We start from the raw sequence: 13,199 nt of genomic DNA, 5'->3' as shown, positions 1-13,199 counted from the left end.
TGTGTGCATTGATCCGTGTAGGATCAATAATATGTTTCCAACCTACAGTACATCATTGGGCCGGACCAACTAAAAAACTAAGCTTGAATTATGGACCTGGCCCAACTTAGACATCATCAATGAGCAACTAAAAAACTAAGCTTGAATCATGGACCTGTCCCACATCATTCGGTCGACCCAATCTTGTTAGAGTGACAAGTCTCAAGACTAACTCTAGGCTTTGCAAAATTGGAGAATTAAATATTGTATGGGATGGTCCTATTAAATACTTTGTTTATCAAGTATTCTTATGATAGTATTAAATATTTTGTTTATCAATGAGGAATTCTGCTATGCGTATTAAAGTGTGAACTTAAAATGCGAACCATTTTTTTAGGGTGCAAATGAGTTAAATCATAAGTATTACCCACTACTATGAGTCTCATATTTCCAAATCAATGGTAAAAATATAGGTTCGCACTTTAAATATCCATATGAGAATTTTTGGTTTATCAATTATTCTTAAATTAAGAGGATAGTTTTACTATTTTCATTTCACTGTTAAAGTAATTCATTTTTTTATTCAATTGAACTTGTACACTATTGAAAAAAAGATTGTATTTCAACATTATAAATTATATTAAGATTCTAAATTTTTTTGTAAATTAAATTTGTTATATTAATTAATTATTTGTAATTAATTGAATGACACATGTCAATAATATAATATGCAAAAGGGGTCAATTGTCATTTTTTTACAGACTAAAAAAACACAATTGTCAAAATAATTGACATTATTTTAAAAAATTTATACTTTTAGATATGAGATCAAAGGAAAAAAAACAGAGAGTGAAAAAAGTTTACCTCCGTAGTTGAGTTTTTCCAATGGATGTACCCCACTAATATTAACTTTAAACGTGTTAATATTACTTTCTTTTGATTTTGTCCTCTTGTAATTGGCTTATCTCATTCTATGGGGTTCTCTTCCTTTCATAATATCCATATATTTTTTGGGAAAAAAAAAAAGAGTTCCTTTTTCTTTTTTTTTTGATAAGAGAGAACAAAATAGTTAATGATTAAGAAAATGACTGATTCTGCAAAAATAACAAAATTACTATTAATAGAAATATATGCTATTATTGATGAAATATCCAGCACAGAATTGAACAACCTTAAATAAAGAAAGAACTGATATCAATAAAGGATCATGTTGTTCCCCGAATTAACATCAGTTAGGCCAGACATGGCCTATATTGAAACACCATTGGCCAGGAATTACAAAAGCAAATAAAGAGTGAAAACAAGACCAGCATCCCTCCAGCATAATTGCCGAGACAGACAAGACAGTCCACCCAAGTCAAAGATGATGCTAAGATTTTGTTTTCGCAACTAATAACACAAAGTTATATATACGTAAAACAACACTGTTAAGTCATCTTTCTCTTCTTTCGCTTTGATCCCTTTTAAATCAAAGTCATATTGTCCCACCCTTTTCTTTTTATTTGACTAAACAAAGCCCCCCTCAAGGAGTGGAAAGTGGCCAGACATATATAGAATAATAGTAGAATACAGAGGACGTGAGGTTGGATTTGGATTGAAAATACTGTGAGAGGATCAATCAAGACTCAGGAGGTGGCAATGCAATTAGGCTCCCAGAACAATATTGACCTTCTGGGTTCCTTGCAACCCTTCAATAATGGGACCAAGTCATCGCCTTTCTTACCTCTCAAGACTAGCAACTTTTGTTGCTCAATTTCCATGGGAATCTTGGAAAGAATGTGATCATGACCATTGATTTTGTCAACAGGTGATGCCATGGTCTTGGGCCTCCAGTAATACTCATAAGCATTCAGTGATGCAGCAGCTGTTGTTGGTTTAGCCTTAACGGCTGCCGGCGGTGCTGGAATCCTTCGAGCCGCTGCCGCTGGGGGCCGCGGTGGGAGTGACTGTGCAAGTGGAGTTGGTTTTTCTACTTCTACCTCCTCTTCAAATTTGACCATTTCGTTGAACTTTTTGGGCCACGTTGGGCTTTTGGTAGCCAAGACCATGGGCTTGCTCATCGTTATTAACTTGTGGAAATTAATCACTCTACTTGACAACTTTGGTGCTTGATCCATCGCATCCTTTTCTGCTTCCTCTTCAATTTCTTTGCCTTCTTCCTCAATTCCTTCAAACTCTTCTACAAGGTCTTCCATATTATTCTCCTTCTCTTCTTCATAGCTAGGCTCGTGATTGATAAAAGTGAGGACAAGACGACCGTCCTGCCGTTGAGCGTGGAAATTATTTTGTGACGGAACAGAGACAGCTTCAAGAACTAGACGGCCATTATCGCGGCGCGACCTCATGTGCAGAGACGATCCGTCATGGTTAGAGAGTGAAGTAATCGGCGGAGGGAGCGATCTTGGTGGTGACTTCTTGTACTTGAGCACTGGCGGATACTCTTGATCAAAACCTCGTGACACTAGCTGCTCTGCTTGTTGTGATACAACTTCATGTTCTTCGTCTTCCACGCCACTAGTCTCTGAAGGCGGGTAAGAGGAGAACCCGTCGGATCCAGTTTCGGATCCTAGACTCTCGGTGCACAGTTCGAGGCTCTTTTCACTCAAAGAACTCAAGGATCTTTTCACCAGCGGATGTACATAAGGCGGTGGAATCGATTTCGAATCTTCTCGAACCTTCTGTGACAGGATGGAGCTCCATATATCTAATTGGTCGGGTTTTTCCATCTCTTCATTTTTGTTCCTCTTGTTGTCTTCTTGAATTGAACTCCAGACGTCGTTTCGGTCTGGCGCTTCGTTTTCTTTGCACTCCTCCTCCTCCTCTGAATCTTGGATGGAGAGTGTCGGGAACTCTTCGGAGGAAGCAATTTTCTTAATTGGCGAGAATCCATGTTGAATGAGCCATTTCTTGGAGGACATATCGGCTGATAGAGTTCTTCGAAGTGATGCGGATTTGTTCCTTTCACAGTCCGACCCGAGAATGGAGACTATTCCTTGCTTGTTGGTGCCCATGACTTCTTCGCGCAAAGAAGAAGACAGGCGTAGGCTCTTGCTAAGTGATTGCATCACCAAATGTTAAACAATTATACTTCAATTCCTGTACATGATTATAAAAATAACAATAAGTAAAAAAAAACCAATGGAAAAGCAGAGATGGTGAAATTTGAAGATAGAGAGATATATGTGATGATGTGAACTGAATTACCTCCAAAGCAAAGCCACAACAGCATCCAACAGAGGCTGATGTGTGGGAGTTGCTAGCTGTATGGAGGAGGAGATGATGATAATTGTTGATTGTTCAAGGATGAGGGGCAGTGGCTGATGGAATGAGCGGTATTTGTAGGGGGGGATTCGTGGTCATTGGGACCCGCCTACGCCACAACTCAAAATACCAGTTTATTTGGTTTCTCTAGTTTTGAGCTTTTGCATTCTTAATAATATTGCGAAAAGGTTCTATCAATTATAATTTAAATATTTGAATTAACTCAATAATTATTATTTAAATAAATTCATTATTTTATTTGTTAGAATAACAAAATTCCACGTTCTTTATAACTCAAGCTCGACAACTCAAAAATTGAGGGTCGTATAATAAGCACAAAGTCGTGTGAGCCTTAAATTCAAAGCTAATAATATCTAAATAGTTCGGATCAAATTTCTATCTGGCATCATTCTTCTATTTCTCGGTACTTTATAAAAATGTCTCACCTCATTCTTCCACTTTTACCTATTTTTCAAAATTAAAAATCGGGCTTATTATTGTAATTTAGTTTTATTGTAGGCACAATTAAACTTCTTTAATTTCGGGAAACAATTGCGTAGCCTTCTTTTAGCCCTTGTTAATTTTGACAAACGCTTTACTATATAAAGCCACTCCACCAGTCCACATTCCACTCTATTATACTAGGGAATGGAATTGTTTCACAGTACAATAGTTCTAAAAATAGAAGTAGCAACTAGCAACTAGCAAGTGTGCTCATTTGGGATAAACAGTTGTTTCACGGTAGTTCTAAAAATAGAAGTAGGAACTAGAAAGTATGTGAACGCGTGGGGAATACTACGTACTATGACAATGAAAGCAAATGTGAATAAAAATCCCAGGCACTCAGGCACAGGCTTTACTACTCAAAGGAGAAAAACAAAACCAAACATACACATAAGCTATACTATATTACTAATTAGGTAACCCGACGGCGACACTAAATGGCTTAAGAAAGAAGCAAAGGAATCAATCAGTCATCAGTCTTTTTTTTTTTTGCACTAGTGCTACATGATTGGGCTGCCAGAAACTCACCATCATCACACAATTCCCGAGCCCCCCCTCATCATACAATATAAAACAATATTATGACAATATAGAGAATAATACTAGTGAACATGAAACCAATTCAATGCGTCACTTCTGTGGTTTTGGGTCCCTCATTAATTTGCATGGCCTGTACCTTCTCTGTCTCTCTCACTATTACTTGTTACATTTTGAGTGTTGATGAGAAGTCGCGTGGGGGGTTGTACGTTTTGATTAATTGATGTTCGAACACTTTGTGCCATTAGATAAAGAATTATACGAAGAAATTAAAAACATTCACCAACTTCAATGCTTTGACACAAGAAGAGGAACGTAATTAAAGAGAGAAGACTCGGATGCGGTTTGTCTCCCTAGCCTACATGACCAAAGCAATACCACTCAAACCTACAAAACCTTTGCCCGCCTATTCATCTGATTTACCCTATTATTCTCATATATAATTACTGCTACAATAATTACTTTCGCGAATTAGGAAGAGTACGAAATGATAAAGGTAATATGCATAGGGTATTTCTTGAAATACCTAACAAAATATATAAATAAATAGATAAAGGATAATGAGTGACAGTATGACACGTTTCATTATATATAGTGGTTGGACGGTTGGAATGTCGGAAAGGAACCAAAAGGTTCAACAAATGAGGTATGGGCGCAATATCTAATTATCTATGTTGGTATGGCTTTTATTTATTTATAATTCTTAAATAATAATATCTGCCAGTGCCAAATAAAACTGGATTAATTCTGTACGGAAGATATAAAAATTGAAAAGGGGTTAATTAATGCTCAAACTTCCCCAGGTCAACTCAATTTTATTGGCTGACCAGACACGTACCCCCAATTTAATGAATGAGAATAACCCAAAAAATCAGTATGCTTCTTGTCAGGGAAAAAAATATTGATCAAAGAGACGAGGGTATTGTGTTAATATATATATATATATATATATATATATATATATATATATATATAATGTTGTATATCAATTCCTACATATAGTAACCATTGTACATAAATTAAATTTAGCGCATTCCAACTGGACGGATCGATTCCTAGTTGACTCACTAACACAACATATTAAGATAACCTAGAGAATCAGAATTTTTCTTTTGGACAGTCTATATATAATCATTAAAGTTAATTAATCTGTTTTCCTATCACCGTCGAGTCGTTTGGACAATGACAGTTGTTATTATACAATGTTTTTGATAATTCATTGTGGGTTTCATTTACTTTATTTATACATATAGTAAAGATAGGGATCTCAACAGTTAATATCCCAGTTATATTAGCTGCCGAGTCGTACGCATATAATTTCATACTCAGCAAGTGAGAAAACCGAGATACCAACAGTTAGGATTTGTATCATTTTTGCAATACATATATATGGTCATTTCTTTTGTTACAGTTACTTTTATTTTAATAGCACAGCAAAACCTAACTACTTTTCACTTACATATATTAAATTTCAGTCTATATATTGTAGTATGCGCCCATAACCAATCAGCGTAAGATAATTTAAACCTTAGTTTATTTATATAGAGCATCATTTAGAGTTATCTTGTGTAGGTAGCTAGGACATAAAGTTATTGGATTAGGATGCATCAATATTTAACATGACTGGACCTAAGCTGGAAATTAATCTATAGCTCTATCAACTATCTCGACCATACAAATGAACTTTTCCATACCAGACCAAAAAATGAACTTTTCCAGACTTTTATTAGCAATTCATTAGAAAAAAAAAATAGTTAATATGTTGACCTACTTATTTAGAATTAATACATGGTAAGGTACGGTGATGTTTCAGTTGTCCATATAGTATAGTATCCATTTGCCTATATTGGGCAGGTACCGTTAAATTTTTATTACACACACACATACACATATAGATATACATCTTCTCATGAGAAAATTAGAATGGACAAAACAAAGAGTGGATGCTAATTGGGGAAACGTGATAATGTAGGAATCGGATTTAGGGCCATTAATTAGTTAATTAATTACATTTTTGGCTGTAAAGCTTTGAAAAAATTAACTTGAAGAATCACACTTTAGATGAAAAAAGACAATTTGCACTATTTTAACTTATAACTTCTAAGTGGGCAAAGCTTTCCAAAAATTAAAAAAAAAACACTTCTAAGTAGGCAAAAGTAATACGTCATCATTTGCATATTCTAATAGAAAGAACCTGGGATTTACAGCAACTAAGAAATTGAAAATATACCCCTAGTACCTCTGCATGCCGCATATTTTTTTTATAGTAATCTGCCAATCACACGTATAACCCCGACACATATTGATATTAAAAAAAAAAACTATTAATTATTTACTATATTTAATCAAGTTCCCATGCACATACATCAACAAACATATCAATCGAAGAATCAGTTGCTTGTATCCATTGGATAAAAAACATTTACGAAAAAAAATGAATGCTTGTCTCATGAAAACTTTTATTCCTTTCGTTGCAAGCAGTAAAATAAAGTAAAACTTTTTTAAAATATTGAATAAATCCGTAGATCCACGGTTTGTTCTCTTTCTCGTTAATTACGAAGTCCAGGAAAATTCTTACTATCAAACAACAGCAAAGACAAAATAGCCTACAAAAATGCCATTTGTAAAGTAGCTTCCGTAAAGACACAGAATCGCTAGTGAGAGTGAGCCACGTCAGAGGTTTTCTATTTATATATGTGCTTTAATTAAAAAAAAAGTCACTAAAAGGGAGACCAGGCATTAATGGGGAAAGAAAGTATAAGATTCTGTCGCCACCTGCTTTAATTAACAGGGCCAAACTATTCTCTATGGTGTATATGAATTCTTGCAATTAGGTCACAAGAATGAATTTTTTTCATATTAAAATATGTATTAGTTTTTAATATTCACTGACTGATATATATATTGGTATATAGTTCTATATATTAATTTTGTATTGATTATATGAGATATATTGCATATCCCCTAAATTATGGAAAATTATTGTTTAGTCATGTGATATATTTCTTAGTAAATGAGAAAGTTATAATGAGTTTTTTTTTTTTCAATTTCAAACCAATGATCCCACTAGTAGCAGCGTCGTTGTAAAAAAACACGCATCAACTGAAATATTGGTAATAAATTGTCACGAAATGCTATTTTAATATTTAAAATGACTGTGGATGCTAAATAGGTCAAAAAAATCCCCTAATTGTATATAATTATATATTTCCAAATACGTAATTTAAGCTTTAATTATTTTTTATTTTAGAGTGTGTTTGGATTAAGGGATGTGAGGGAAGAGAAGATAATGGAAAGGGATGAGAATGGTAGAGAGAATACATTTTCCTTATTATGTTTGGATAGATAAAAGAAAAAATGAAAGAAAAGTAATTTAATTTACTAATTTATCCGTACTTTTATTGTTTAAGTAGACAAAAATATATTTTCCGTCCCCCAACTATACGCGTGGTTTCATTTTCGTCATTTTCTTCTTCTTCTTTTTTTGTACCATTTTCATGTCCCACCTTTTTCCAGGTACCCCTTTAGTCTTTCAAGTGAGATTGATGTCTGAAAAATCGGATGTGGCACCTATGTGGCAAATCGGAGTTTGCCAACGTGGCAACCTTTAACAAAATTGAACGATATGTCCCTAATGTAACTCTGGAGTGAATCTGAATGATATTCTGCATCGCTGAAAACTGCATCTTTATTAGGCCTCAATTGCAGCTCAAAATTCATACCTTGCCCAGTTTGATCCCCATCAACTCCCTCATCCGTGAATTTGGAAAACAAGTCATCATCCATGTCATCTTCATCACTGTCATTGAATCTTACATTCATCACACTGTCAGAATCAAAGTAATCTTCGCTATCAACATCCATATCATCATTGAATGTATGTGCCCTAACACTCTCATCATCTTGGCTAGTCGACCTGATAGTGGCCTTAGCTCTTGAAGCTCGAGTTTTCACCATCTGCAATGTCATAGCAGGAACGTAACCACACTGGTGCAAGTTCTTAGATAAGCCCTAACAGATGTACAAAGAAGGGAAATTCGTCGATTTCAAAGTTACCCATCACCTAAATGTCTCAATTTAGGTGAACTTGAAGTGAGATTTTTGTAGAACAAGAAGTGATGATGGAGATAAAGCAAGATGACATACCTTCGGTTTTAGTGAATAACTTCAGTCATGCAGAACAGCTCAGGTGCTAGGTCGTTGAAGATTCAAGCAATCACACTCCGGAAGTAGCTCAAGTGGTAGGTTGTTGAAGAAGGTCTCAGCAGCAGCTCAACGGCTAGGGATTTGGAGTGAAGTGATATACTAAATATTAGGGTTTTTTAACAACCCAATATCCACATTTGTCAAATATATTACCTAGATTTTACACGTATGTCCACCGTGCACAACAATATCCACGTCAATTGCCACATCAGACTTTTCCGTCACAGGAGGTATTTTAGGGACAATCGGGGTACTTGAAAAAAGGTGGGACACGAAAATGATACCCAAAAAAAATAGGAAAAAGACGAAAATGAAACCACGCATATAGTTGGGGGATGAATAATATATTTTTGCCGTTTAAGTATTATATATAAGGGTAAAATATGTATTTAACTTATAAGCAACTTAATTATTCATCTATTCATTCCAAATGACTCCATTTTGGGAGGAAGTAATTTTGATAAAAATTTAATAAAATTTTCCTCCCAAATCCCTTAAAATCTCTCCCCTTATTATTTTATAAACTATCCAAGCAAGAAAATTGGAATGAAACTCTATTTCCCTTATCTTCCTTTTCTCACAAATCCTTCAATCCAAACACGTTCTTAGGGATTAAAAAGGGTGTCTACGCGAGTTGCACGTTAGAGGGATTTCATGTGGCCTAACCTTTTTCGTCGACAACCCTGGCTAAAATATTAAAGTTGAGTGACTTGAGTCCCAACATAAAGGCTGATTAATTAATGATTCCTTGTTATTAGGAGTATTATATGTTTTTTGAAAGATAGTTTGACCAAGTTTCAACCAAAATGGGCCATGATTGATAAAATTATTTGAGACAGCTAAAATTATTTTCTTTAGAAAGTTCATCGTGGGCCGTGGTCGAGCCTAGTGCGCCCATACAAACAAAGGCTACGTGCATTATGACATATTATTATTATAAACTTAGTTATATGACATTTTAATGAAACAATTATGTGTGGAACACGTGTGATAGCATTAGTTTTTAGATTTAAGACAAATGTTGACCAACCTTACATGCATGGCTTCAATTTTTTTAATAACTATGACCAAGACAATATCCTATCCAGCAGTTTGCATGTCACATGCGCTAAATAACTTCATTCAACGAAATCTCATATTGATAAAGAAACTTTATATTATTATATTTTATATGAGATGATTAGATAATAATTAGGCTTAATTTCGAGATTAATATGGTGCCTTAGTGGACAAGTATTTATGTGGGGTTGGATGTTCATTTTTAGGGTGTATTATTAAGATCCTTTGTACAATTGGTCCAATGACATGGTAAAGATGTTCGCAAAGTTTTTTCACATATTATGATTATCGAATTAAAAGCTCAATTGTCTAATCAATTTCAACAACAAAGCCCTATGATTATACATAAAAATATATAATTCATATTTATCTTTCAAATGAAAAAGAACTTTTAAGATCCTCAAGGACGTACGTCATCAGAAGCAAAATCTCTACTTTATCAAGGGAGAGAGTGAGTGGGGGAAAGAAAGAAAATAAAGGGGAGATATTCCTCCAGCAAGTGTTGCTTTTAGAAGGCTTTTCAACACACGACCCTTCTTTATTATTCTGTATGAGAAGAAGATATACTCCTCCATTATTACATCTGATTGGATAATCCATTTTGATGGGCACAGGAAAAAAAATAAATTGAAAAGGGTGTGCAAGAAAATGCCAGAATATGGTTGGACCTGGCCTTTCCACTTCATCATGTATAATATTGGGAGCCAACAGTTTCCGAATAAGAGAGGGCCACGTTGCATGGTCAAATGATTGACATGTCTGTATAAGGGTTTGCTTGAGTTGGGGGCTTTTTTTGTTTTCCGACGTCGTCCAAGCCATTTCAGCCCCTTTTAGGCTCTCTTTAGAGGCCACTACGATGGTGAGACCATCGGTGGCTGTGGCTTTGGTGCTTTTTTGAATCACGACCACTTGGATGTGGTGGACAGGCATGCTGCAGGGAATCTTAGCATATCCCATTTGTACGTGTCACAAGCCTACACCTTTGATCTTCTTTTTTATGTATGGGGTGGGTTAATCACTCAATCCTGTCCTATTCGAGAATTTCTGGAAATTGAACAAATGGTTTTATTCACAAAAGGAGAATATGTCAATACTATCAAAATCACGATCCAAAACTTTATATCCTGATCACAGATGTTTCCAACCTTTTCTTCTTTTTTTTTAATATCCCTTTATCTTTATTGGAATTGCATGATAGCTTGTTAGCTAGCTTGATATTTTCTATTGATTGATTGCTTAATTTCTGAATTTTATTGACTTTTTCAAAAAGCATCCATACCTTCTAAAAAAAAAACACCATCCATAATTGCATTTCCTCTGTCAAGTATTTCAATATATGGAAGGCGTAATATGCACGGGATGCCTTAATGCTAGACAGGAATCATAGCTTATGAGTGACTCCTAATTAGTGAAATCTTACGTTTTATGGAACATCAAAATAGTAATTGTAGCGAGCATATGCTCTAAATTCAGTTTGTCCCATCTATGTCTATAAATAAATCGAGATTCTTCCGAATTTTCCAAAACCATCAACTCAAATAGTGGCCAAAACGTTTGCCGACCTAAAAGAAGTTCTTTTATTATCTTCTAATTAAATTTTAGAATATAGAATCCTCATTTGATATGTGAGGAGAGAATGACGTAATATTGTATTTTAACCGTTAAATAAAAAGAAAAAATAATTGATGTGGCTGGTTTGACCGTTAACGGTAAAAACTTAGACTCTATAATTATTGAGAAATTGTAAAGCTCCAAATATCGCATACATATGGTGTAGCCATGCAGGACAATATAGAAATTAAGGGTTAAAAAGAAAGAGCAAGGACATGAAGATAAAGTATGTTTGACTAAACCATTAATATTTTTGGTGACGAAATTGCATGATTGAGCGACATTATTACATGATCACAAATACCAATGTCTAATTAATGCATTCATGGTGGATTGCATATTTGAATTTGCGCAATTGCGCGCTTACAATTATAGCAACCTAAAACCGACCTGATTGCTTGTTGTGAATTGGCATAACTACTGCATGCATGCAATTTCAAATTTTCAATGAATGACACAATAACTGAGGAGGAGTGGCCGACATTGACCATGAAATACTCACGATGTTTTTTAGAAACTTTATACATTGGCTCGAATTTACAGCAGAATTTGTGGATACTCCTCAAAGTGCTATAACAGGGAAGACCACGGGGACATGTCCATCGAGAGCCAAATCTCAGACAATCTAATATAGACAATGAGCCAAGAGACTTGGCAAAGGTTTTGGAGGTGGGGATGTTGTGGTCCGACCTTGCCACCCTCCCACTGCACACGTAATCTTAGCTTATATCTTTATTAGTTGAGTTTCTTTGACGAGACATCACTTTGCTTATATCTTAGCTTTTTGCTTATTGCTGCTATTTACGCCATTTAACGCGCACCTGGTTTTGCTTATTGGCTTTTATCCTGCATATTGGTCTAATCCTACAAGGTGTTTATCTAGAGAAGAATTTTACTTGGCTAAATGAAGCCATGGAGGCGTCAACTTTGGGATTTTAGGGGCTGCTGTAAAATTATTACAGCTGCCCGCACTGTAACATCATTTTGGTATTGAAAATATTTTTATTTTTATTTTGAAAAATTATATATGTGTAGTATTCGGAGTAACGATTCTAATGACATATTTTTTGTTCGAAACAAAAATCAAATGTAACATGAAAAATACATAACAATTCTAAACCGTTGAATATAAACTCAAAACATTCGATGTTTCGATCGCAATGAATTTGATTTTTGTTTCGAACAAAAAATATATCGTTGGATTCGTTAGACCGAATACTACACTTGTATAATTTTTTTTAAAAAAAAAATTTTACTTTCTCAAATATGTTACAGCGGAGGCTGCTGTAGTTTTTACTACAGCAGCCCCAAGCACCCTAAACTTTGCCAACTCAAGGTAGTGGCCACTGACCTAGTGGGTACTCATCAATTTAATGGCTCATCGCCTTCGGGAAAGAGACTTTTTTTTTTGGAAGTTGTGTCCCTTACAATGGCAATTTATGAGCATTTAATGGTGTGATTGGCTCAAGTAGAACTGTCCCAAAACAAAGAAATTTACACCAGTACTTTTGGGTCACGTTATTGTACACCAGTTTATTAAAAGAACCTCATCAAAGTTTTATGTTATCTTGTATCTTTAAATTAACTTCAAACAATAATCAAATACTGGGTCTTCCCCCTTTTATCTTTTAATTTTTTGTTTGGTCTCCATTGATATGATCGTTTCTCTTCTCGAGAATTATATGCCAACCTGCTTCCTCCATATACTTTCGAAATAAATTAACACGTACTATTGTCATATTCAAAATACTCTGTTGAATTAAAAAAAAAAATCCACCTCGTTTGAAAATAAGGCGCACTAGGCGAATTTGTCCGTCGGCACATGCAACTATGCAAGTCAAAATTTGCAATAGAAATGCAAGTCAGCAGCTGCATATATAGTAGCTGTACACTACTAATTAATTATTTTGGCCTCTGCACGTTCTCGATTATTGTAAACGATCGGTGCCTTGATTGATGCCGAAATAGCTAACTAATCAAGCAATAATTAAAATATGTCATTGTGCTAAATAAAAATGGAGCTGAAAAATGTTTCCAGTATT

General features: G+C 34.9%; 1 protein-coding gene across 1 annotated transcript; it reads right to left on the bottom strand.

The window, feature by feature from the left end:
- Positions 1 to 1,506: 1,506 nt before the first annotated feature.
- LOC120001843 (protein FAF-like, chloroplastic) lies at positions 1,507 to 3,399 on the bottom strand. Its single transcript, XM_038850330.1, has 2 exons — positions 3,184 to 3,399; positions 1,507 to 3,075 (listed from the first exon to the last, which is right to left on the bottom strand). The coding sequence occupies exon 2, from the start codon at positions 3,042 to 3,044 to the stop codon at positions 1,605 to 1,607; it is 1,440 nt and encodes a 479-aa protein (XP_038706258.1). The 5' UTR covers positions 3,045 to 3,075; positions 3,184 to 3,399; the 3' UTR covers positions 1,507 to 1,604.
- Positions 3,400 to 13,199: the final 9,800 nt, after the last annotated feature.

Source organism: Tripterygium wilfordii, chromosome 7 (genome assembly GCF_013401445.1).
Source record: "Tripterygium wilfordii isolate XIE 37 chromosome 7, ASM1340144v1, whole genome shotgun sequence".
NCBI lineage: Eukaryota > Viridiplantae > Streptophyta > Magnoliopsida > Celastrales > Celastraceae > Tripterygium > Tripterygium wilfordii.
This window is presented reverse-complemented; position numbering and strand designations above follow the sequence as displayed.

Excerpts from the sequence above, each read along its gene's own strand:
- LOC120001843 (XM_038850330.1), bottom strand. The coding sequence starts at position 3,044 with ATGCAATCACTTAGCAAGAGCCTACGCCTGTCTTCTTCTTTGCGCGAA.